Below are 27,038 nucleotides of genomic sequence, written 5' to 3'. Positions count from 1 at the left end.
TGCCTCCCTTTCTACCTATATTTCAGCCCAATCTTCCATAGGCGAGAATCCTAGAATTTGTATTTCTGTAGTATGGCAGAGGTTATTACCACCCTACTTACCACAAAAACTTGGTGACTTGATGTGTCATTTTTAAACTATACAGTATTTTTTTTTTTTCACATAAGGGAATTTATTGAGCAAACAGAGTGTCTCCCTGCAGGGTAAGAGAGGAAATGAGAGGAAGAGAAAGGAAAGAGAAAGGGCGCGCACTAGAGAGAGTGGAAAGTGAGGAAGAGGAAAAGCAAGTGTGTAGGAGAGAAAAGCAAGAAGGGAAAGATGGCAGTTGAATTCCGCCGGGCTAATGGGACCAATAACAGAGGAGGATACTTGCAAGCTGACTGATGAACCAATAGCTAGCTAGGATGTTCACAGATTGACAAGTGGTTGGGAGGCGGCGAAAATGACTGCAACGGAATGGGCGGGGGAGCAGCTTTATACATTACATTCCCCCATTTCTGTTTTTATAAGAAAATCTTTTGCTCTCCAGTTCTTTCCGAAGCCTTCTCTCTCCTTCCTGCCTAAGTGACTGGGGCTGGTTTTGCAGGTGAGATGTAAAAAGTTCATTCTCCTTCCAGACTTCCAAAGGCAGATGGTTTTCTACACTAACTGCCTGTCCCCAATTCTGACTTCATTTACTCCTCTAATTCTAGGAACTCCTTCACTGCTGTAGGGAAAGGGGGTGATGACCGATCTGGCTTCTTCGAGCTGGAAGGGGGCAGTGTGGGGCAAGCAGTTTGGAGTTCCCTTTTTAGAAATCAGGTCAATTGAGGGGTCCATGGTAGAAGTCCGGTTGGGGAAGAGCAGGTTGTAAAGGCATCTGGGGGTGGTTGCTTCTATGAGAGAAGAACAAAAAGACATGAGTACTGAAATGAGATTGATACAATATAAATGTTGCAGAATCTGGAACATGCCAATGCATATCATAAAGATGACAGAAGTCAACAATTCCTCACCAGGGGATGGAAGAACTGAGAAGTTGTTCCCATAACACAGCCTACCAAAGGCTGGAGAGGACAAGGCCTTTGTTTGGTAACTTTAACATTGTCCAGGTTATCAAGAATGTAAACACAACATTTAGTAGAGATCTCTGTACTAGCAAACATAGATTAAGCCTACCTGTGTCTGTAGGCTTTAAACTGACTAAACTTCTGGCTCTGGCAGTTTCTCTTGATAGTTATCAGGCACATTTGCCTAAGAATCTCTTTTGTAGCTTTTAGTCTTTATTCTAGTGGGCTAACACAAGTGTACATCTTAAGTTACATTTAAGTATTATTTCTTTTAAATGCCCAAGAATGGCTATATTTTGGTCTTAACTGTTTAAGATCAAGTTGGTCAAAGTGACCTGTTCCTGTCTGTTAAAGAGTCAGCTGAGTTTCCACAGGGGTCATTCATAGAGAACTTAAGAGCAGCTTCTTAGCTTCATTAGTGCCATTGGTTAGGCAGGGTCTCCTCGATGAGGTGGCTTCCCTTGAAAGCACCAGGGATGTCTCCCTTTTTCCTTGACCCTCATCTGCAGCAGGTGCACTAAGTGGCTTTTCCTCTAGTGGCCTCATCAATCTCCTTGACCAGGAGGTTGTGTGACCCAGAGTTGCAAACCTCCTTAGAAAAGTCCTTTTGTTCCCTGGGTTCAGGCTAACTTTGAGAGCAAGACCCAAATATGCACTTTTCTTGACCTCTGTATTTAATCTCAATCTCTAAGTTTGATCTTAACCATCCAGCAAGTCAGTCTCACCAGTCATAAAGTAAGAGTACTGGGCTTTAACTTCAATGTCTATAACTTTACAGTTATTTACCCCCTTTTATCTAATTGGGGTTTACATTATCTGTCCTATAGGTGACGGCTTACTATTCCAAGTTAATTTATGGTGTTCGCTCTTGAAGCAGTACTTCTTCAAAATATTGATCAGGCAACAATTAGAGATTACAAGGAAAATACAAAATGGAATCACCAACAGTAAAACATTGTTTGTTCAATCACAGTAATCTTTACAACAAACATCAGACTTTTGAACATAACTTTAAATGAGTTAAAGTCTGGCTTACTTTGGAGCCATTCTGACGTGCAGCAGGGTTGTGAGGCAGAACTTTATCTCAGGTAAGGTGGGGCTTTTTACAAATCTTAGGTAAAATGTTCTATCCTGAAGCTAATTTTTCCTCTTTTGCCATGACCAGCATGACCAAATTCTCAAGTTCAATGAGGGGCAAAGGAGTATTAGAAAATAAAGGTTTATAAACACAGATTTTGAAGATGAAGCTGAGATCAGATGGAGCTCTGTTCTCTGATGGAAATGCGGATCTAAAGAGTTATGTCAGCAATCTGTATATATGTGCAATGTTAGGTTCCAAAGTTACTGTAAGGTGGGCAAGAACCAGAGAAGGGAGCTGATGAAACACAGGTTATCTAGCAAAAGAATTCCTTCCTGCCCAAGAGCTGTGTGCCTGAGATCAATATACTGCCACAGCAGTTAGGCATCTTGTGCCCCTTGCACAGGAGCACTCCCAGGCACCAGGCATGCCACAGCCATGAAGTCATCAGAGACCCCAATCTCAGTCACTGTTGTCCCATTTTTGCTACTGCGCATTACACTCTTTCTTAAATGTCATTTTAAGAAGTTTACATATATTGACTCCTGAGTCTATATGAACATTAGTTAACACAATTTAACATTATATCTAAACCATGAATTAAAGAAAGACTGAGAGAGCTTTTAAGTTTCCTTTTGTGTGGCAAAGTGATAAAGTGCTTTCATGCTTAACCTTTAAACAAATCTGGCTCTCAATAACTTTTAGAAATAAATTTAACAAATTTTACATATACTCTATTAATGGCAGGTCCTATAATAGAACATTAAATGATAAGTTTACCATTACAGACAAGTTTAATTTGGAGAATAGCAGCTTGATAAATTTTCTGCTTTAAAGGCTTGTATACCTGGAAAATATGAACACATTTAATATTCAAAGAATAATGTTTTTAAGTATGTTACTCTATGGAATAACTTTGGAAATTAATTAGATGTCTCTAACAAACACATTTGAGTAATCCCATAGCATGTCAACTCTAATTCACTCATTGTAAAAAAACCAAGATATCAGACAAGCGTACCTACAGTCTTTGCCGTCTCTTTCCTGTTGAAGAAAAGTCCTAGAAAAATTGATGTTAGACATTTTATAAACATCAATATTTTATTAGTGTGACCACCTAGAGACTTGTGAGTTAATTTTAAAGACATTTTACTTCTATTAGTTTACCCAATTTAAATTGAACCTCTTTAAATCACGTGAATTAAAATATTTGGATCCATTTTTAAAATTTTAATTTTTATGTGCGCTTATTAACACAAAAGCAAAGACCTTGTAATGCCTATCTCCTTTGCAATGTAACAGATGTTCAAAAATAACTCTAGAGTTGGATAAAAAGAACTGATCAAAAATTATTAACCTAGGTATGTAGGATCAAAATTGTGAACTCAAAAGTATAGCATTTAAGAAAAACAAAAGTCCTAGAAGAAAAATGATAATGGTCATTAATTATAGCATGAGAAAATGAGAAGGAGAGAAAAGGTGAAAGGGAGAAAAGTATTCTGAGTTGAAGCCCAGGAGAAATTTAAAATGGACACTTTTTTTTTCTTTGGGTTTGAGACTGGCCCACTGCCCCTTGCTCCATTTACATTTCAATGTAAGCCTTGACTGAGATCTGAATCTGAAAGGGGCTAAAATGTTCTAGCAGAAACTTGATGCTTATGTCCTTTTAATCCTTTTTCCTGGTTAGTAATTAATTTAGGTTTGAATGCAGAAAATTGTCAAACAATTATCTCCCACTACTTGTGGGGAATGGGGCTGCTTATATTATATGGGGATGCAGGGGAAGCCAGAGAAGCAGGGTCTGGAGGCGCTTGAGCCTGCAGGAAGAGCCAAGAAGCAAGAAAGAAGAGACTTGAAGATAAGGAATCCCTTTCCATCTGCCCGCTTGCTCACGGAAGCTGTGTGCCATTACACAAACGGATTTTGATGGCTTTAAGTACTGGGGGTCAGGCGAAGGGTTCCCAGGGTGGAATCTGCCAGATTCCATGGTGGGGACTGATACAGCCGAGTCTATGGCCAGGGCATCCCAAGGCAGAGTACTGGGCTGGACATGAGGGGCAGCACATTGATTGTGTCGTCACACAAGCACCAATGTGTGTGCCGGGCAAAAGCCGAGAAGGGTTTGAGGACCCGATATCAGTGTTTTCGAGTATGAATGCGTGAGCGCAAGATGAGCCTCAACCCTGAGAGAATCTCCACCATAAAATCAGGAATCCACCCGGCAGATAAGACCAACTATAGGGGCCTGCCATAACTATAAAAGTTGTGGCTGGGGGTACCCCCATCCCTCAACCGCCTCGAGGGTTAAACTATTCAGTATTAGAGTTACATTCAGAGTAACCTTATTTTAAAATGTCTTGCAGGTATAATGGAGGACTGCTTGAATTTCATAAAAGCTTACAAGAAATTGGAGATACAAATGATCATTGGTTTGATATAGATCCTACAGAAGATGGAGATTTACCTACAACTTTTAAAGTAAGAAATTATTTAGGAATAATATTTCATCTGACCGATTGGAATCATATTTGATAAATTTTATTTTAAAACTGCATTCTATAGCAAGCACCCACTTTTACTGGAAATTAACTTTTAAGAAACAACTTTGAGTTCATTATCTATTCTATACAGAATGTAAGTATCATTCAACAAGTAGAGAGAAGCAACAATTTCCCACAACAGGAAAGTTAATATCCATACTAGTCTAGTACTTCACGGATAGAACCAAATGTAATAAGTGGCATTTTTTTCCCTAATTATTTATTATTTTGTTACCTAGTTTAAATCATAATACACTAAAAACTTTCATTCAGAAAACTTAGAAAATGTAAAATTGTCCACAGATAAACGTAAAATTTATGTGTGTTTGTTCAGTGGAGAAACAATTGTTAGCTTTTTCATTTACCTCTATCCACATATACAAATATGCATATAAACACTCATACCCTTTATTTATTTATTTATTTTTTATTATTTTTTTTGCAGTGCTGGGATCGAACCCAGGGCCTTGTGCTTATAAGGCAAGCACTCTACCAACTGAGCTATCTCCCCATCCCACCCTTTATTTATTTTTTATACCCTTTATTTTTGCTAAATTGGTATATTATACACATTTATTTGTTGTCTAAAAATGTATAGTGTTTTAATTTTCTAGTAATTAGATTATTATATAATATGATTTTTGCAATTGCACTTTAATTTCCTTAACCATTCCCTGCTATTAAACATTTAGTTTGCCCTAAACATTTCAGTTTTTAACTCTTTATATAAAGTGATATTGCGTATTTCTCACATCATTCCCTTGGAATAAATTTTCAAAGTTGGAATTGTAAAACAAGTATTTATACGCTTATAAAGTTGTTGATAATATATTCCTATATATTCTCTCAGGAAATTATACCAGTTTATGTTCTTAAGACAGTAAGAGTCCCAGTTTCCCATGCCTTTTTTCTTTATATTTTGGGTAATTTTTATTCAATGCCATGTAGGTCTCTTTTTAATTTGTTTAATATGAAGATAGCTCTACCAGGTTTTTTCTGGTTAATGTTTGAATGGAGTATCTTTTTCTAGAATTTTACTTTAAACCTTGTATGCTTATATTTTAGTTGTCTTTAAGGCCAAAAGCATCCCTTAAAATAAAGGGCCATTTCATTAAAAAAATGAGATTAGATTATCCTGGAAGCTATAACAATTCAAAATTTATATATACCTAGTAATATAGTCCCAAAATATATAGGACAAAAGTTTACAGAACTGAAAGGAGAAATCAGAAATCCCAATCACAATGGAATTGTGTGTGTGTGTGTGTGTGTGTGTGTGTGTGTGTGTATACACCCAGGGTCTCACACATGCTAGCGAAGCACTCAACCACTACATTTGCAGCCCATGGAATATTTTGTATATCTTTTTTAGTTATCAATAGACTTCATAGATGGCCTTTGGCATTGTCAAGATAAACATGAAGTTTAACTTTGATAATAATTTTGTACACTCTTTAAATATTAAACTGTGTCACCTAAAGCATCCCCTGCATCGTCTTGACTGTTCTTTACTGTTTTTCCTCCTTTTAAAATAATTTTCTATATTATCCAGATTATGGTCAGTGAATTTTTGTATTATGCAATGTAATACATATTTGTAGTTTGACAGAAATCATTAAAAAAGACTTAAAAGTTAAAGAGTTCTTATTCTATCATCTCTGACTGCCATTCCTGCTTCCTATAGTTGACTCCTTCTAAGTCTCTATAGTCATTTTTCTTTGAATTTTACCTATTTTTCAAAAAAAAAGTACTGTTATTTTAAAATTTATTCTTGACTTTCCACTATGAAAGAAAAGGGTTTAGCTCTCTTATACAGAATACATCTCTTTTACTCATACACACACACACACACACACACACACATGACAGCTCCCATCTTGCGAGTAGTTTTAAGTTTTTATTAAATTGTCCTCATCCTAGGGATTTCCTTTACCTCTCCCCTGTGTAGATGTGTCAGAACTCAAGTTTTTCTCTTTCTAGTTTGCTCCCTGGTTTTTGTGGTATACCTCCTGCAGCAGCTTTCCATAAAAGAGTGCTTGATTAGGAAGTTAATTTTCGAAGAACTTTAAGTCTCAAAATAATTTATCTTTGTACACCTTACTATATCTTGTCTGGTCACAGACCTGTAGGTTGAAAAAAATTTTGCTTCATTTTTTAAATATGTTTTTCTGTTATCTTCTAGCTTCCAATATTACTTTTGAAAAAATCTGATGCCATTCTGGTTTTCAGCCTTTTACATGTGACCTGTTTCATTGTTTTTTTTTTTCTTTTTCCATTTTCTTTCTGAGGGTTTTTAAAGGCTATCTTGTGTGTCCCCAATGATATTTTCTCGATTTATTTATTTGATAATTTCTTTAGTTTTCTCATTTCTGAAATGCCTATTATTCACATACTCTGTATATTGAACCAATTATCTAATATTTCCTTGTTATTTTTTGTCAGAATAATACTCTGTATATTGAACTGATTATCTAATATTTCCTTGTATTCTTTGTCATTTCGTTTTATCTTCTTGCAAATATTTTCAGCTTTATCTTCCTGCATTTGACTGGTATTCATGAAATAATCATATGCCCTCAGAATATTAGCAGTAATACTATTTGAAATCTTCCAATACTATCCCTCTAAAGGATAAGTGTCAATGACCTTGTTAGCTTAGACCTGATAATGTGTTTCACTGATAAGCATTTTTAAATTAGAATTATATTTCAAGTTGTAACTCTTGGCAGTTGAAAGCATATTTTTGCCAGTGTAGTGTCTTAGGGGCCAGTCCTGATATTGAGATATATTTTGTATATATAATTTATATGTATATAATCTTCAAGCAAGTAATTCTTGATAGGAACATGCCAAGTGTTATACTCTACGTTAGATGGTGAAAAGAAGTATAGCCTCAAACATATTTCTCTCCTTTCTCCATGTTTATATCACTCAATGTAAAATTCAGTATTTGCAATTTTATTTACTTTGCATGTGGGAAAAATGTTCTATTACTATTTTTAAAATACAAATCCTTCAAAAGAGAGTATGATATGGACATATTACCTAAGGAAAACTTTGGAAGTATTATTATTTTAATTTGTTGTTATTCATGAGAATTTTTTTTATTTTGAAATCCAGGATCTTCTCAATAATTTTATCAAGACAACTGAAAGTAATATAATGAAACAGACCATTTGTAGTTATCTAGATTGTGAACGATCTTGTGAAGCTGATATTTTAAAGAACACCAATTATAAGGTACCATATTTAACAATTAACTGAGTATTTTAATGTGATTATAAAATTAACTTAGATAAAATTATTATATCATCATGTACCAAAATACTATTTTAAAAGAGTATTTAACTTAATTACAATGGTAATGCCATTGAGAAGATGTTTGATTATCTCTGGGAACTTTGATTCAAAATGAGCAATAATTATTTATGTTCTGTAAGTTAATTAAAAATGAATTGGTTTTGCTAAGGTTTTTGTAACACATACCTCTGAAATTATAACTATTATTCCTGTAATCATACAGTGAAAATGATCCAGAAATTCTTTTACTTTATAGTTAGAATGTTAGAGATTAAGAATAGTAGCATTTTAATGAAGAGAAAAGTTGTCACTCTTCAGGAATTATAATACTAAATAAGTTATAGTTGGGAGAGGGAATGAAACCCTAGAGTTTAACTTGAATAAATTCAACAATCACAATACTCTGTATAGATCTCTCTAGATCAAATCAGAATAAAACTGTACTAAATCATAAGATGGGATAAGAAGATGTGACTATCAGTGCAAATCAAATACCGCTTCTGTAAGGTAACTGCAGTCTCACTTGCAAGGAATGTCTATAACAAATGGAAAAGACAAAGATATATTCCTTAAGATAAGACAGGAATTAATAAGCCGGCTGGGTAAGGTACAGTTCTCCAAACCAAGCATATTCAGTATTGGTTTAGGTAACATGGTACTATGGTCCTGAGGTTTCCCAGAAAAGGCTGGGAAAGTAAAGTGCTGGACATGCAGCTTCAATTTTTGTAATATAATCAGGATTCCTATATAAAGAAAAACAGGGCTATAGTTCCTAGGGAGGGCATAATGGGAAGGACAAACATATCCATATCCTGGGGTAACACAGTAGCCCAGGAACTGTCTGTTGCTAAGGAACAAATCAGAGGTCTGGTGATGAGTTATAAAAGATTTAAAGAATAATGGTATGGAATTGGAACTGGAAGAAAAGAAGATGTAAAAATGAAGAAAAAGAGGGATAGATAGTATATTTCTCAACAGAGATCACTCTGGGTTTCTGCTCTTTTATTGTACATAGCATGTGGAAAATATTACATTGACTCGTTCAAATCATTGCCCTTTTTTAAACTGTCCTAATTTTTCTGTCTTTGTTGTAAAAATAACATGTAAAGTTCTTCAGTGATTTCTGTTGGTAAATTTTGAATGCCACGTAAAACATCATTTATAGAATACTTTTAAAAGTAACTTGAGGAGGTGGTGTTTTCTGTATCTACATGAATTACTATTTATTTCCATATCAATTGCTTACTTTTATTTTTTCAAGGGATTTTTTCAGTTAATGTGCAGTAAAAGTTGCTGTATTTATTTCCATAAAATTTGTTGGAAAAAGTTCAAGAATTTAAAATATCCAGGCGAACATGATCAGGTATTATACTTGCTTTTCTGTCTTAAAGCTTTGCTACAGCATTTCTTCTTCCCTTCCCCATTTTGTCCTCTTTCTATTCATTTCTTCATGTATATATTTTCCTGTCTCCATTTTCTTCTCATTTCTCTCTGAAGATTATCTTCCCATCATTACTCTTCATTCATCATAATTATTTATTAAGTAGCTCTTTGTAGCAGATATTCTGCTAGTTGTTTTACCTAGTGATTTTAACAATTCATTTTCTTGCCTCTAGAAGTTTATACCAAGAATACAAATATTGTTGCATATATTCACATAAAGGATATAAAATCAAAGAGTGGAATTACTTAATAAATATACAGAAAGAATAATTACACAATTTTAAGGATAATTTCTTTTTTTGGGGGCAAGGGTACCAGGAATTAAACTCAGGGGCACTCAACTACTGAGCCACATTCCCAGCTCTTTTTATTTTTTATTTTGAGACAGGGTCTCACAAAGTTTTTGAGAGCCTTGCTAATAATAGTTGCTGAGGTTGGTTTTGAACCTGTGATCCTCCTGTCTCATCCTCCCAAGCTGAGCCCCTGGGATTATACATGTGCACCACCATGCCTAGTGATAATTTTTATTTTTAGGGGTTGAGAACAAGGACAAATTTGTCTTTATATTTGGATTTGTTTTTATTTAGTTACTACTTATACAATACTCTTCAGTCCCACTAAAATTGAAGTGGAATTCCAAAACACAAATCTGTATTTTTCTTTAGTGAGCTAGTGACCATAAGTTGGGTCTATAATTTTGATTCTATAGGGTTTACATTATGCAAACAACAGGAAAACCTTATAAAGTAATTGTGGTATATTAGAAAAACACTGATTATAGACTTGGGAAGTCTGGGTTCAAGTCTGGATTAAGACACTTAACTAATTTTATTACATTAGACTGGTAACTTAACCACTCCAAGACAAATTTTTCTAAGTTCTAAAGTGAGATCAGGTAAACCTACTTCATAGAGTTGTTGTGAGGAACTGGCATTATAAACTGTACAATCATTTAAGGCATTACTATTCATTTTTAAGTGGTTATGTAAATACTTCTTCAATTTCTTTTATTATTGGGACAATTAATATTGCTCAATTTTAGAAAGAGAAGTGAAAGAAACGTAAAACTTAACTTGAAGAAATGGCAAAGTCAGAACCAGAGAAAAGAATGATTCAACATTCATATTTTTCTATTTTCTCTGGAATCCTCAAGGATCTGATAGAAAGTCACTGTTCTTTTATACTTACTTTATTAGAACATGTTACATAAAGTTGTTTTCCCTGGAGCAGCAAATACATTTTAAGCTGTAATATAGCTCCTTAAAGATTTTGAAATAGAAATGAGTAGAAAAGAAAGTGAAATCATACATTTTAAATAGAGTATCCATTGATATACAAAATGGATCATCTTTGAACAACTCCCAAATATTTATTCACTTGTTAGTTTACTACGTGGTAACATTTGCTTCTACCCTTTTATTTGTTTAAGTTTATTCATATTTGCACATTAATGGTTTTTATTTTTTTTTCCATTAACTTCAGAGTTTTAGTGGGAAAAAATGTTTGAAGGAAGGATGTACAGGTGACATGGTAAGAATGCTACAATGTGATGTACCTGGAATTGTTAAAATTTTGGTGAGTGTCTTTTAAAATTTTTCTTGATTTCCTTTACTGGAAGTATTTTTTGATTTGAAATAGACTTTGGAATCATAGTAGGATCCTAGTCATAGTCTCTTTGCCCTGTGTGTTCCTGTGATTTATGTAAAGTAGTATTTAAGTGATCTTTAAGAATAAAGAAGTTAAAAAATAAAGAGAAATAATAAATATGCCATATGCATATGAATGAGGGAAAGTATCATGAACTAAGGATGCTAATGTATTTATTTCTGTGCTATGTAAGGTTAAAAATAATTTTACTTTCTGAAATTCTTATAGTCTGTAAATATCTTCCTATGGAAATATCCAAAGAACAACCCATATACTACTTATCACATACAGCACTCAAATGGTATACATTTTATTTTTAATAAGTGAAATGTCTTATTGAATTATCTATTTATAATAATTACAACAAATTATGAATAGAAATGAATCTCATTTACTTCTTTGCCCTTAGATATGCTATTTTTATATTTCAAATTTCGCATTTAGATTCTCTAGTGATGTAAAGATGAATTGTTTTAAGGACCACTCTAGTTTGTTATTTCAACAGGATCATGTGTTGCTCACCTTTCAATTATGTTTTCTTTGTTTTATATCCACTATTGATTTATTCTCATTGTGTCGTTTCAAGTATTAAGGCTAAGAACTAACATTAAAGAATTTTTTAAATTGAACTACTTTAGGGCTATTTTTTTTTTCCCATTACTTGCAGTTTGAAGTTGTGAGAAAGGATGAATATATAACCATTGAAAATTTAGGAGCAAGGTAAGCTTGAAAGAAAAATTTCTTTTACTTTTTTCTGAGCATATAAGTATTTTTAGTTGCTATTTCTGTGTTATGTCACCTGTTAGAGCATCATTAAGTTTTAAGGTAGTATTTAGGTATATGAAAAGGTCAAATTGAACTGCTTTTGTTTCCCCTTCTATGCCCACTGCTGTATACATTTATATTGTAAAGCAGGGAAGGATAAATTGTGTGGATACTTTTAAGTGTGAAAGTAATTCTTACCTGAAAACAAAACATGTTTTTCTTAAAATTATTGTTTAAGTTTGTTTGTTAAAAAACTTTCTTCAAAGTCCATCCAGACCTCTTAGCTAATCTCAGAATTAGAATCGTTCTGTTCCTTAGATGAGGAAGTTTTTTAAAAACCTGAATTATTACACACACACACACACACACACACACACACACATATTTTTAAGCTAGAAATTCATAGAGGTATAAAGTATGCTATTAAAATGAAAATTTTCTATATGAAGTTATTCAAATTCATTTATTCTTTTTCTTCTATTTAAAGTATAAAATATATATCATTTTCAGACATTGCTTTGATACGATAGGCAATATTTTCGCTTATTAGTTAATGAAACCCATATCTGTATTTAGCATGCCCCTGTATAAACACTTGATCTTTTTCCCAGCACTACTCTGTAATTCTTAAAATTTGACTTCTTTAATATATTGGAACTTTTTACTTATTTCTGCCCTGCCTGCCCCCTTAACAAAATTAGATTATCATTGTTTCTTACATGGAATTCTAAAATAGCTTCTTAACAAGTTTTTTTCTAACCTTGCCTTTCTCTAGTCTGTTGTTTACATAGCTATCTATAGGATTTTTCTGAAATAAAAATTGAAATACATCACTTTTGTGATAGGAAATATATCATAGTCTTCTCATTGCTCTTAAAATTTAAATTCAGATTTCTTAGTCTGGCTGTTCAGGCATTTTGGACCCTGCTAAACTTGCTAGTGTCATCTTTTGTTATTCTGCTGAACCCTTACATACTCTGCATCAACTATACTGAACTTATTTTAGTTTCTTGGGCATGCCATCTAAAGAAATCTCCAGATTTTTATTTGGAAGTAAAACTATTTTACTATATTGTGGGCCTTACCTGGGATACTTTGCTGCTTTGACTTTGCCTAGTTAAAACTACTGAACAGTCTTACTTAGATGAAAGTAGATGTTTCTATCATATATTCATTCCTTTTACTTCTGTCAAAACATTTACAAATTTATTATACTTTCTTGGCTGTCTTCACCCTTCAACTGTAACATCTATGAGGACAAGAACCATGTCTTACTCATATATTCTCAGCACATAACTTTAAGACTGGCTTATAGTTGGTACCCAGTAAATCCATAATAGATGTAGAGATTTTGATTTCCGTTATTCTCCAGTGAATAATTTGCTTTTGTTTTGATAGGCAGTTTACTTGGCTGTTTGTAAACTATGAACTCTTTTTTATCTTGGATAATGGTTCCAGTCTCAGTCCAGATATTTTGCCATTATCTGAGCTGCTTTGGATTTGTTCCACATTTGATCAAACACAGGTGTTGTATAATGATCAGTCAAGATTTGGATAGAAATTTGGAGATACCTTCTCTTTCTTTCTCTTCCTTCTGGTATTCTCTCATTTCTTCAGTGGTCATAGTTCCATGGCTTCAATTTTCTGATTTCTTTAGAAAGAGAGTTTGTATCAGTAGTGATACCACCTTTTTCATTTCTGATACTGACAATATTTATCTTTTGTCTTCTTTTTTTCTTGACCATTCTCACTAGAGATTTATCAGTCGTGCTAATCTTTTAGAGTCAGTTTTCATTTCACTGATTTTTCTCTTATGCTTTTTTATTTTCAATTTCACTGATTTCTACTCTTTGTTATTTTGCTTCTGCTTGTTTGGGTTTAGTTTGTTTTTCTCTTTCTTAAGAAGAAAGCTTTTATTGATTCAAGATAGTTTTCTTTATAAACTGATGTCACATTAAGTACTACTTTTACTGTGTCCCATGCACTTGATACATAGAGGTTTATAGTTATTATTATTTTCATTCAACTCAGAATGTATTCTGATTTCCTGTGTGTGTGTGCATGTGTGTGTGTGTGTGTGTGTACACCATGGGTTATTTGGAAATAATGTTGCTTACTTGCCAAATATTTGGGGAATCTTTTGGCTGTCTTTCTACATATTGGTTCCTAGTTTTAATTTTATGTGATTGCAGAATATATTTTCTAGTTCTATTTAGGTTTTTTTTGTTGTTAAATTTGTGGAGGCTTGCTATATGATTCATACTATATATTTTCATGAATGTTCTATTTGCATTTGGAATCTATATTCCAAATGTGCAGAATATTCTCTACATTAGACAAAGGTATTTTATAGTTTCATTTCAGTGTTCTGTATCATATTAATATTAGTTCCTCAGAGGGAAATGTTGAAACTGCTATTGTTATTTTGTCTTTTTCTGTTGTCTGTGTATTTTGAAGCTGTGTTTTAGATGCTACATACACATTTAATATTGTATTTTTTCTTGATGATTTGATTCCTTTATTGTTAAATAACATTCTCAGTCTCTACTAATAGTCCTACTTTAAATCTTTGTCTGATATTAATGTAGCCACTCCAGCTTATCTTTTCTAAAATTTTTCTTTGATTTGTATATTTCTGATTAGTATTTGTATGGCATATACACTTGTATTCATTTACTTCAACCTATATATGTTATTGTATTTAAAGAGAATTTTTTGTTTTCTTTGTAGATGGCATAGTCTTGCATTTTTTTTAAATATCTGATCTCACATTCTTTGCCTTTTAAACTGGGGTTTTAATTCCATATAAATTTTCTATTATTTATGATTGGATTTAAATCTACTGTCTTCCTTGTTTTCAATTTTTCCTTTCTGTTTTTTTTTTTTTTTCTTTCCTTCTTGATTTGGTTATTAGTTTTATCTTTTCTCCCACAGTAATTTTTCCAGGGTTTACAATATACATTTTTAACTTGCCAAGTCCATTTTCAGATATTATACCACCTCATATATAGTATAAAAATCTTAAAAAATATCTTCTTACATTTTGTGCTATTGTTTTTTATTTGTTTTATCAGCATTTTATAAATTATATAAAAATTATATATTATAAATATATATTATAATTATAAATATATAACAATATATTGTTACTTGTAAGATAATTTTAAAAGTTTTGAACTTCATTTACATAGAAATATTTTTGTCTTATGCATTTTAAAACTATAAACTATATTTATATAATTCAGTCTTATTATTACTTCATTTCATTGCTTTATGTGTAGGCATTATAGTCATTCTACTGTTGATCCAGATACTTGTGTTATACCTAATTTTAGACTATAACAATAGTGCTATAAATGAACATTCTTGTACAAGTCTGTAGTTGAATATGGGTAGAAATTTTTTCATAATATATAGGTAAAATTGAAATTGCTAGTCCATTTGTGCATATTCTCACCTTTATTAGATCTTGCTGAGCTGTTTTCCACAGTGGTTTACTGACTTATACTCTCTATCAGCAGTCTTAAGAGAATTTCTTTTACTCATTGTCTTAGCTAAAACTTAATAGTCTTCAGAGTTTTAAATTTTTCCAGTGTTGTGGATGATTGGAAGTGTTATAGGTGGTGCCATAGATAAGATCAATTCACAACAGACAGTAACCACCACTAAACTTTCTTTCATCATGAAACTTACAGTCTAATATTATTGCCAAATTTTTGTTTGTTTGCTGTGGGAGGGTTCATTTCAAAGCCAAGACACTAGTTTTTTTCATCTGCTTAATGTCAATATTTACGTGGTGCTTAAGTATATTTAGTAAATTTGGATACTTCTTTACTCTATTTTTTCTAATTATTTATGTTGATATCATGCCAATTTCTTCATTTTTCAAAATTCTAGGCATTGAGTGTTTAGTCAGCTTTTTCGCTGTTGTGACCAAAAGACCTGACAAGGTCAGTTAGAGGAGGAAAAGTTTACTTTGGGGCTCACAGATTCAGAGATCTTAGTCCTTAAATACCTGACTCCATCTCTCTGGACCCCAGGTGAGGCAGAACATCTTGGCAGAAGAGTTTAGTGGAGGAACATGATTCAAGACATTGCACCATTAAGCAGAGAAAGAGAGAGTTCCACTCATTCAGGACAAAATGTATACCCCAAAGGCATACCCTCAGGGACCCACCTCTTCTAGCAACATCCTGTCTGCCTACAGTTACCTACCTAGTTAATCCCTGTCAGGGGATTAATGTACTGATTAAGTTAATGCTCATAATCCAATCATTTCACCTTTAAACTCTTGCATTGTTTAATACATGAACTTTTGGGGGACACCTACTATCTTAAACCATAACATTGAGTAAGCTGGGTTCTCTTAGAATACTTATTGCCGAAATATCTGGTAAAGGGAAGACCAAAAGTTCCAGGTTTGTTATTTTTTGTGTTTGTTTTGATGATATAAACCATTTTTTTTTTATTCTGCTACCATAAAACCTTTTTGCAAATAAACTTTTTACATGATTCTTTTTTGTGTGAATCTATCAATACTATTTGCCTTTTAATTACAATGAAAATGATAGTGTGGGATTTTGTTGGCACTTTATAGTTGTTTATTAATTTTCTCCTTTGCTTTTGAATTATTTCTAGTAGGAAGAGAGTAAAATACCCATTTAACCATACTTATACCACAAATATTGACGGACTTTGGTATTATTCACAATAACAGTTTTTTCCACTTGCAGTTATAAGAAGTTGATGTCTCTGAAAATAAGTGATACTGATATAAGACCGAAGATCAGTTTAAAATTTAATACAAAAGGTATTATTTTAGTTTTATATGACTTCTTTTGAAAAAATCTGTGAACAGTTTTTACTTTCTCTGTAAAGTGTCATGCCATTAACAAACATGCCATCACCTTTATTTGCTGTTCTCTAGACTTGGTTTTATATGAGTGAGCAGCACTTTCTGTGAGCTAGAACTCACAGACAGAAAGACCAAGAGGTATATGGGTCTCATATTACTTTGTCATTCTGTAGGGTTGCATGCTAGGTATCTGTGACTACACAATAAGTTTGCCCCAGCAAAACTTTCCTCCAACCCCTCTTCCCTTGTTACTTTATTTCCTTTTAACAGAGCAACCATTGAGAGCATCCTAACATGGGAAGAATGAACATTTTCATCCTGGAGCCAAGTAGTCTAAACTAAGGTGCAGTTAGTTATCAGCATTCAGGAATGTACTAGGAAATACTCTCTCCAGCACTTAGAGATCTTACAGGACCCTGGTTCAGGGAAGACTAGTTCAATGGCAATCCTTTTTGCTAGGTGAAAATGGATATCCCTAATAGCAGATAGCTCTTTATTTGGCCACCTAGGGAAAGCTCTTTGAGTCATTTTCTTTATAGTTTTGTTCAGGTCCACAGGATATGTGAAGTACACAAAGCATAAATATTAATTTAAAAATTTCTTACAACATAAAATCATGAAGGATAAAATAAACCATAATTTATGGTAAATGCATATTTTGATATTGATATAAAAACCCAATATTATCATAAACCAAATTCTTACTACTTTCTAGTTCACCTCAGTTTACTTTCTTTCTGTGGAAGCACTAATAAACTGGAAAAATACTGAATAGTTTAGTCTCTTGTCTTATTCCATTTCATTAATGACCTACTTATTTTATCATTAAATTTATTTGAGGGTGTAAGAACATGAAGTTTATTAAATCAGCGCTTCTGAAAATTTTATGTATTTAATAAAATCTGATGGTTTTATTAAAATGCAGGTGCCAGTTCAGTAGATCTGTAGTGGGGCCTGAGATTCTGCATTTCTGACAGGCTCCCAGGTAGATGATACTACTGTTGGTCTGTGGATGACACTTTGAGTAATAAGGATTTAGATCATTTCATCTTTCTTGATATAGATCTGAGCTGTCTAATATGAACCACCAGTCTGTGGGGTTGTTTAAAGATTAGTTAAAAATGAAATAAAATTTAATACCCAGTTCCTCAAGACAAGCAACATTTCCAGTGCTCAGTGCAGTTAGTTATCAGATAATGAAATTATAAAATGTTTTTGTCATAGAAAGTTCTATTGAATAGTGCTGATTAGGATAAAATATAGTTGTTTTAAGTGAAGTATAATTGAACATTGCAATTATCATTCCTGGAAAATTTAAGGAATTTGAGAGGCCTAAAACTTCGATGTCAATTGGTTGCCAAAGCTCATTTACTTGAACAAAACCTTGAATGGTTGAAAGGCTTCTGGTGGAGAATAGTCTTTGTGATTACTTTTGCTTGGGTACATACTGTTTTTGTTTAGGTTTTTTGACAGCTAGATAGAAAGCAGCATGTTTATTGAGCACCGGCTGTGGCAAAGCACTATACTGTGCTTCATTCTTTTGGAATAGTTCCTATTCTACAGGAGCTTAGAATGTAATGCCAGAGACCACATAGAAAAAGAGGATTAATGTGGAATGTCTTGACTTCTCAAAATTCATTTTCAGATGAAATGCCTATCTTCAAACTTGATTATAATTATTTCTATCATCTGCTTCATATAATTATTATTTCTGGTACTGACACTGTTCGGCAAATATTTGATGAGGCTATGCCACCCCCTCTTTTGAAAAAAGAGCTGCTTATACACAAGAATGTACTGGAATCCTACTACAACCATCTTTGGACCAATCACCCTTTGGGTGGATCATGGCATCTTCTTTACCCCCCAAACAAGGAGCTACCACAGTCCAAACAGTTTGACTTATGCCTCCTATTAGCTCTCATAAAACATTTGAACGTATTCCCTGCACCAAAAAAAGGCTGGAATATGGAACCACCATCTTCTGATCTCTCTAAGTCTGCAGACATCCTGAGGCTGTGCAAATACAGGGATATCCTCCTTAGTGAGATTTTGATGAATGGTCTCACTGAGTCACAATTCAATTCAATTTGGAAAAAAGTTTCAGATATTCTTCTGCGACTTGGGATGAAGCAAGAGGATATTGACAAAGTGAAGGAAAATCCCATTGAGAATATCTCCCTTGATTACCATCAGCTATCCATCTACCTAGGCATACCAGTACCAGAAATCATCCAGAGGATGTTATCCTGCTATCAACAAGGTACTAAGTAATTGTTTACTTCAGTCAGTAAATCTTCATTGAAAGTCTTCTCTGTGCCAGGCACAATGCAAAAGGTAGGAAGATTCAGTGATGTTGAATTCTTAGTAGACTAGATTCATTAAGAAGGTAATAGAAAAAAAAAAAAAGAAAGGTAATTCCCAGAATATGTGGGAAATCCTTGCTCAAAGGAGTCTAAAAAAACTTTCTGGAAAATATAACATTTAAGGAATTCTTAAATGATATGTAGAGGATAGCCACATGAAGAAGATGAGGGAAGGATATTTCAGAGGAAAACAAATTTATAGAAACATAAAAATATATTATGATGCAGAAAATTTAAAAACTTGGCATTAATGACATTAAATAGAAGGATGTTGACAGGAAAAAGATATACTGAATATTCTTTTTTTATATTGAGAAAACAATTATTAAAACTTTTTTTTTCTTGTGGTTCTGGGATTTAACTCGGGAGCTCTTTATTATTGAGCTCTGTCCCCAGCCCTTTTTATTTGTTTATTTTCATTTTAAGACAGCATCTTGCTAAGTTACTTAGAACCTCCCTGAGTTGCCCAGGCTGGCCTCTAACTTGTGATTCTCCTGCCTCAGCCTCCCAAGTCACTGGGATTATAGGCATGTGCTGCCATGGCCAACTTTAACAATTTTTAAGTACAATAGCTTTATCACTTCTCCAAAAATAAGGATGCCTAAATCTATGAAATATAGGTGACTGCGTAATTTGAGGATGCCTTTATAGAATCAATAGGAGTATGTTTCTTCTCCTTTTCAACCAAACCTTGATATTTAGTTTAAAATTTTAGCAGCTATCCATTTACTGTGGGTAATTAAAATATTAAATATTATAACTGAGTTCAGCAGTTCCATTCCTAGACTTGTCTCTTGATATGTGAAACACTTCATACTTTCTTTGCTACATCCCAGAATTGCTTCTCAGATATCCTCTTGGGCAGTGGAGTTCAAGACCTGTCTACATCATTGAAATTATTGCTGTGTTATTCTGGATGAATGTTTCTTGTCCCAAGTTATTAACCTGATTAGTAACTGATGACCACACCTATGCTATTTAATCGTACAATTTCCCTAGTTTCTAGTAATTGTTGAACTTAGTCCAGGGTTTCTTCAGAGAAAATTGCTTTGCCTCAATCCCCAGTCCTTGTATGAATGTTCTGGGATGTCTTTATTTTTCCAGTTAGAGGTTAGTGAAATGAGAAAATTAATAAGTAAGAATCCTTGACTTAAAAATTGACTTAAATTGTATTTTTTAAAACACATTTATTGTACTAAGATTTTAAATAACAAAAACTCATAAAATGAGTTAGTATTTGGAAAGGTTTTTAAGCACCAATTCTAGGCATTTCAAACAGTTTTCACTTGGGTAGTCTGAAGAGCTTATTGGTTGAGTTCTTTTAATACTATATGCTTTCTTATTATCTTTCTTTCTTTCCTCAGTTATTAAAGTTATTGTTTTTATTCATGTACCTGATTATTTGATTAACATCCATTGTCTTCACTAAATCTCCATGAAGGTTGTTATTTTCTTTTTAACCATTCAGTCTCTAGAGATTAACACAGCCTGATACATATCATAGGTGCTCAATAAATATTAATCAAGAAGAAAAAGGAGTGCTGATCAAGATAATTCAGATTGCTAAAAAGTCATGAAGTTTCAGTGGAAATTTGCTTCATAAATGACTATTATTCCTTCATGGCCTTACATTAATAATAAGGAATTTGCTGCTTTGTTTAAAGTGCTTATTTTCTAGGCTTTTTCTCTTATCAACTATTAATTTTTTATGTAATTTTCTCTTTTTTATCATGAGTTTATAATATTTATATGATAATCTAGATTATTCCTTACCTAATTTGCATTGATGGCCATAACTTGCTATTTTTATAATTAGTTATAGAGTAAATTGGTGCTGTGTAAAAATCTTACTCTTCTTAAACCCAGTCAGACATTTGGTGGTAGCATTTGCAATTGTACATCTAAATTTTTTTATTTTAATTTTTTTTTTTGTATACCATAGGAATTGCTCTGCAGTCAATAACTGGCAGTCAACGTAAGTATTTTTAAAAATAAAGTGATTCAGTGATCTTTTAATTTGGGATACTTAAGGGATATCTACAGGATTTATACTTGGTCAGATTAACTATATAATAAACTATTTATTAAAAGCTTGGAAGATTATTTGTTCTTATTAATACTGATCAGCTGAATCTTGTATGAGGCTTACTCTACCTTGGTCTTAGTATAGGTTTTTAACCAAGGATGGTATTTGAATGTGTTACTCATGAGATGCTTCTCTGCAGCAGGCAAAAATGAATACCTTCTTGTTGTACTTGTGTGTTGTTGAACACATATAGCTTTACCCAATTAACAGTTATTGTTTATAGCTATATTTTTTGGCCAGGTGATAAAGTGAGTTGCTGTATTTTTAAACATTAATTAATTAATTAATTAATTAATTTTGAGATGGGTTTTCTCTAATCTCCCCATATGGTCTCTCAAATTCCTGAGCCTAAGTGATCCTCCTGTCTTTGTCTCCCAAGTACTTGACACTAGAGGCACACAACACCATACCTGGCTTTTTAAATTCCATTTTCATGTCGTTGTTTTTTAAAATATAACTAACATTCAGCAATTAAAATCATTCTTTAAAAAAAAAAAAGAATCTGTTTGGACTGTTTGGAGTTAAGTGTTGAACCATCCAGGTTGAGTTTGAGACTTAGTATCTATGGCAATAACAAGGAACAGTAAGTATCAAAGAGAGCATAGTAAAGGGCTGATACCCTTCTTATGAAAAAGAAAAAATAGATATTTTAGCTTTTCCTTATCTTCTTTATGTTTCAGATTTGTATCCTAAAATAATACTTGTTACAGTATTAACAGGATTGGTGTCAAAACTCAGAAACAATATTTTGTGTCTACTTAAGTTTTAGAGTCTACTTAAGGTACCAGTAAGGTATCATAGCACTTTGGTTCATACAAATTAATTCCAGGCTAATTATATTTACCTGTTATTTAATCATCGATAGACATTGCATTTTCATGTAGTAATTGGAAAAACTAAGATGTCTTCTATATCTCTTTTTTGGTATTATATGTATACATATACACATATATACATATAGATATTTGGGCAGTCATTTTTATAATCATAATAAGAGGCTAAAATTGCTTGCGTCCAGATTCTAAGTGCTTTGTCTTTAACAATTAGGTATTGAAATAGAAGAGTTGCAGAATGAGGAGGAAGAACTAAGTCCACCACTCATGGAATACAATATAAATGTGAAATCAAACACTGAAATACAGTTAGCAGAAATGAATAAAGATGGAGCCTCGATACCCAGTGAATCTTCAACAGAATCTATTAAAGATCTCCAGGAAGTATAAGCTTTCATTAATATTTGAATTTCAAAATCTCAATCTGGACCTTTAGTTGTGGGTGTTATACTTAAGGAATCCCTGCTGATCTTAGCTTATATTTAACTGTGTTCACACAGAACTTGAATTGAAATATTCTTTCCTTAGTAATTTCTTCCATAATCATTCCTGCCGTAACCATTTATCTAACCCAACATTTATTGAACACTTCACTATGTGCCAGACTCCATGCTAGCTTTCTGATAACAACTCTTCTTTCTGACTAATGGAAGTAGATATAGGAGGGTAGTAGAAAGCAGAAGAGAGTGTAATGGGGTATAGAGCAGAGAGAAAGAGAAAACTGAAATATTTCAATGCTAATTGCACAAAAGTAGAATTTAAATCATCTAGAATGGAATCTTAATAACTAGCAAAAGTTATTATATAGTCTTTTGAAGTTTTTCTTAGGCTTAATCTTTCATCTAATAGACATGAATATGTTACTCTTTTAAAAGTCCTTTCTTCAACTCTCACATATCTAGATATCTGAATTATAGTATTGGCAGCACTACAGTGCAGTATAAAAACAGTTGTAAAAAACATAAAAGTGCTTTCTTCCTTCCTTGGTCACATGCATGTGTTTAAGTGAATACCTGAAAGTATCCTTAGCCTACTTATTGACAGAATGTTTTGTTCCTTTATACATTGTTGATTTATCAAGGGCAAAAGACTAAGATTAAAATAAAAATAAATGCTTCCATAAAATCTAGAAACAAATGTGATTTATAGTAGTAGAAGACAGCTATCAGTAGTTAAAGAAAGCACGCAAAATAATCCGTTGTATACTCTGAACCATGTATTAAATGATTTATTTCTTGCTTACTAGGTTAAGAGTAAACCAAAGAAAAAGAAAAAAACTAAGAATAAAAAGGTAAGAGATGACATTAGCATTATAATAGAGTTGTCTAATTATGACCTCTTCATTTTAATACATGAATTCATTGTTAGAACTTAAATTAATTCAAGATGAACATGTAGCATGAATAACTCAATGGCATGAAGGATTATAGAGAAATCTACATAGGTTGTATATGGTTGAAACAGTATATACAATTCTAAATCATAATTTTCACATTTCAGCATATAAATATGTAGATTGAACAGGTCAATTTAAAATTTCCTTAATTTCTACATATCACTGTCATTTTAAAAGGAACTACTCAGTATTTTAAAAAACAGCTTCTTTTGGTCATTTCTACTACATAGAAGCATTTTTCAACATGTTAAGGAATCTTAATTTTCTTCTTTATGTCTAAGAGTCTACCAAAAATGCTATAATGTACAATAAAGGTACAAATGCTAGCTTTTTGATTGCTCTTCCTTCATTTCTGCCAGTTCCAAAAAGAACAAGTCAAAAAATCTCACATTTCATCAAAAAGTCTTCTAATCTCTTAGAAAGCTACAACGAAAAATGAGGAGTATTTTTAATCAGGCATATTGCTGTCTATTTTGGTATGCAAACTTCATGGTGAAAAAAATGTTAAGTTTTTCTAGTCTGAAACAATATATTTAAATTCTTGATATTTTGGTTTATTATATACTGAATGATTATAATTTTCCAGCTATAATCTGGCAAGACCATAGTATTAGTCATTTGGGAATATTCACAAATTCTAATCATTGATGAAACTTAAGATGAATTTACAAAGTACTTACTGACATGAAGAACAAAATAAATAGCATGTCAAAATACACTCCACTGTCATATATATATATATAATATATATATATATTATAAAGAACAAATATAAAAAAGAACAAATAAAAATAATTTATATAATCTGATAAATAAAAGATCAGTATTATTTTTATATTTGTCATGATCATCATTTATTATGATTTATTTAACTTAACTCAAAAGTTTTGAATATTGAATTGTTTTTAAAAGATGTATGCTTTTTTTTTTTTTTTTTTTTTTTTTTGCTTTTAGGGAGTTCTTGCCTGATAAAACACAGTCTAGTTCACTAGATTAGTGATATATTTTATTTTCGCCAAAATATTGATTAGTCCCAGATCTAATATTACCTAAAAGTGGCCAAGTAAATTCACAGGTGTCAAACCAGAAAGCTAAGTTCCAAAGATATGTATTATGTCTCTTCTTTGCTTCCAAAAAATGAAAATATGGTAATGCTCAAATTCTCAATTTTAGTTAAATGAAAATGTCAAATTGAAATCAAACAGAGAAAACAATACAACTAGAAATAAGTAGAAATATCACTCAAAAATATATACATAAGAATATTAAAAATGTTTTAATAGTATCAGCAAATATCTAGAGTTTTTTGTTTCTTTGACTTTTTTCAAGATAAAATTTGGATATTAGAAGAGAGATCTTATACCTTTTGTATCTTTTATCTAATTTAAAATATTTTAAAATGCTTAAAGTTATACGTGCAATTATTTTACAATCTTATTCGTATACTCAAATTGCTGTCAGATAGGCACAAAGAATTGTCTAGTTGTAACATAGGCAACCAGTTATAAACAGAGTCAATCAAACAGTGATGTCAGCCAAATTCTCTAATCTGGAGTTTTTATGAAAAATTTTAACATGGAATTATGCTTCTTGCACAAAGCAACAATGACTATTTTAGTCAGTTATGTGTCACCGTAACCAAAAGACCCAATACGAACTCTTTGGAGGAGGAAAAGTTTATTTGGGGCTCATAGTTTCAGAGGTCTAAGTCCAGAGATGACTAAATCCATTGCTCTGGGCTTGATGTAAGGTGGAACATCATGGTGGAAGAGTGTGGTAGAGGAAAGCAGCTCAAGTCATGGCACCAGAAAGCAGACAGAGACTTCAGCAGGGACAGAATATGTACCTCAAAGGCATAACCCCAGCAACCCTCTCCTCCAGACATACTGTATCTACCTGCTTTTAGTTACCACCCAGTTAATCCATTCAAGTGGATTAATGCATTGCTTAGGTTAAGGCTTATAACCCAATCAGTTCACCTCTGAACTTTCTCGCATTGTCTCATGCATGAGCTTTTGGGAGATACCTCATTTCTAAACCATAGCAGTGGTAAAGTCTCTGCATGAAATTGTGTTCTCTCTATATATATCAGTAAGTTTCTGGAAAAATATCAAGAAAAAGTAGAATTTGCATAGCATATAGAGGGGACAGTACAGGTAACTTACAATTAGTATCTGTGGGGACTTTGTAGCTACTCTGTATTTTCTCTTTCTTCAGTTAGGTATTTAGTATTCCTTCTAATATAATCTAAATTGTAAATAACTCTTCTGGGGATTAATTAGATCCTTCCATCTCCCACCCAAGGTTAGAGTTGGCAAAAAAAAATAGAAGTCTTTTTTGTGATAAAGCCATGTGGGAGAAAGAAATGACAGAAAATAAATGTAGCCCTTCAAATTGTATGGCCTTGCTACAGAAGAGAAGTTGTAGAGATGAATTTAAAGAGATTGATGTATATTGGCATAAAGTTGTCATGGGAACAGCTAAAAGGAAATTAGAGAAATAATCTACTATACTAGGTATATTCATTATGAACAACCAAAGGTCTTTTCAACTTAGGCATTCAAGTGCACAGGAACCAAAGTAGGAGTCAGTAATTATAAATTGTAAAATCAAATTGGCTCTGAACATTGAACATAAATCAGAAAACTGAAATATCAAAATCGTTTTAGTATGCTGGTAACAGAAGAACAGCATTGTCTGTATAGAAAGAAACTCTGAAGTTTCTTGTAAACAAGAGATGGTAGAAATTAATTCCTATAGTGTTCCTATTTTGTGTTATTTATATTACCTTTAATATATTGCTGCTATAGTTTTGATGAACATAAAATTTAGGGATTTTTTTTATTTTTTTGCGGTGCTGGGGATTGAACCCAGGGCCTACCAACTGAGCTATCTCCCCAGCCGGGAATTTTTAAGATTTCCCCCTAATTGAGATCTCCTTAACTCTTCTTTGTTGTTGTTTTGTTTTGCTTTTGTTTTCTTCTAGGGATTGAACCCAGGGGCACTTAACCACTGAGCCACATCCCCAGCCCTTTTTTTTTAATATGTTTTTTTATTTAGAGATAGGGTCTCTCTGAGTTGCTTAGGGCCTCAGTAAGTTGCTGAGATTGGCTTTGAACTCATGATCCTCCTGCCTCAGCCTCCCGAGCCACTGGGATTATAAGTGTGTACCAATGTGCCCAGCCCCTTTGTTTTTTAAGATTCTTAATGTTTTAGTCTGATTTCATTTTACATGAAGGTTTCCAAGAATCCTTGTAATTAGTGTTGGACTAAATGGAAATTACATATACCCTTTTCTGAGGTTTACCAACAGATGCAAACTCTACCCCAATATTGCCTTCATTATCTAAGTCAGTGATTTTCAATGTTATATGTCATGACTTTGTAGTATATTATGAAATCAATTTTTTAGATTGCAACTACCATTTAAAAAAGAAGGTAGAATAAATAGAAATAAAAAATACCACAGTTACTGTTCACCACACGTAGCATGAGTATTTCATGAAATTTATATTTTAGTTTTTCACTTATGAGTAAAGTTATAGATAAGTAAGTATATATAGCATTATGACATAAAATGTGTTTATTTGGTTATGATCAAAAATGTTTGTGAAATTGAATCTAAATGAGGTCATATCACTATGCTATATTGATATAGTTGGTGTAGGTTACTGATTTTT

General features: G+C 32.6%; 1 protein-coding gene across 6 annotated transcripts in view; it reads left to right on the top strand.

Moving 5' to 3' along the window:
* The window catches only part of Dzip3 (DAZ interacting zinc finger protein 3), a 127,299-nt gene that overhangs the window by 55,210 nt on the left and 45,051 nt on the right, over window positions 1–27,038 (top strand). For 5 of the 6 annotated variants that reach the window (XM_047564263.1, XM_047564260.1, XM_047564262.1 and 2 more), the window contains exons 8-17: window positions 4,491–4,605; window positions 7,788–7,907; window positions 9,229–9,330; window positions 10,893–10,985; window positions 11,725–11,777; window positions 16,556–16,632; window positions 18,323–18,940; window positions 20,986–21,018; window positions 22,177–22,346; window positions 23,209–23,253. In XM_047564263.1, the coding sequence (XP_047420219.1) occupies window positions 4,491–4,605; window positions 7,788–7,907; window positions 9,229–9,330; window positions 10,893–10,985; window positions 11,725–11,777; window positions 16,556–16,632; window positions 18,323–18,940; window positions 20,986–21,018; window positions 22,177–22,346; window positions 23,209–23,253 (1,426 nt within the window). The remainder of the gene's footprint in view (window positions 1–4,490; window positions 4,606–7,787; window positions 7,908–9,228; window positions 9,331–10,892; window positions 10,986–11,724; window positions 11,778–16,555; window positions 16,633–18,322; window positions 18,941–20,985; window positions 21,019–22,176; window positions 22,347–23,208; window positions 23,254–27,038) is intronic. The other variant, XM_047564265.1, reaches the window with a different exon arrangement.

This window comes from Sciurus carolinensis, chromosome 9 (assembly GCF_902686445.1).
Source record: "Sciurus carolinensis chromosome 9, mSciCar1.2, whole genome shotgun sequence".
Taxonomy (NCBI): domain Eukaryota; kingdom Metazoa; phylum Chordata; class Mammalia; order Rodentia; family Sciuridae; genus Sciurus; species Sciurus carolinensis.
Note: the sequence above shows the minus strand (reverse complement) of the source record. Positions and strands in the feature narration are given on the sequence as shown.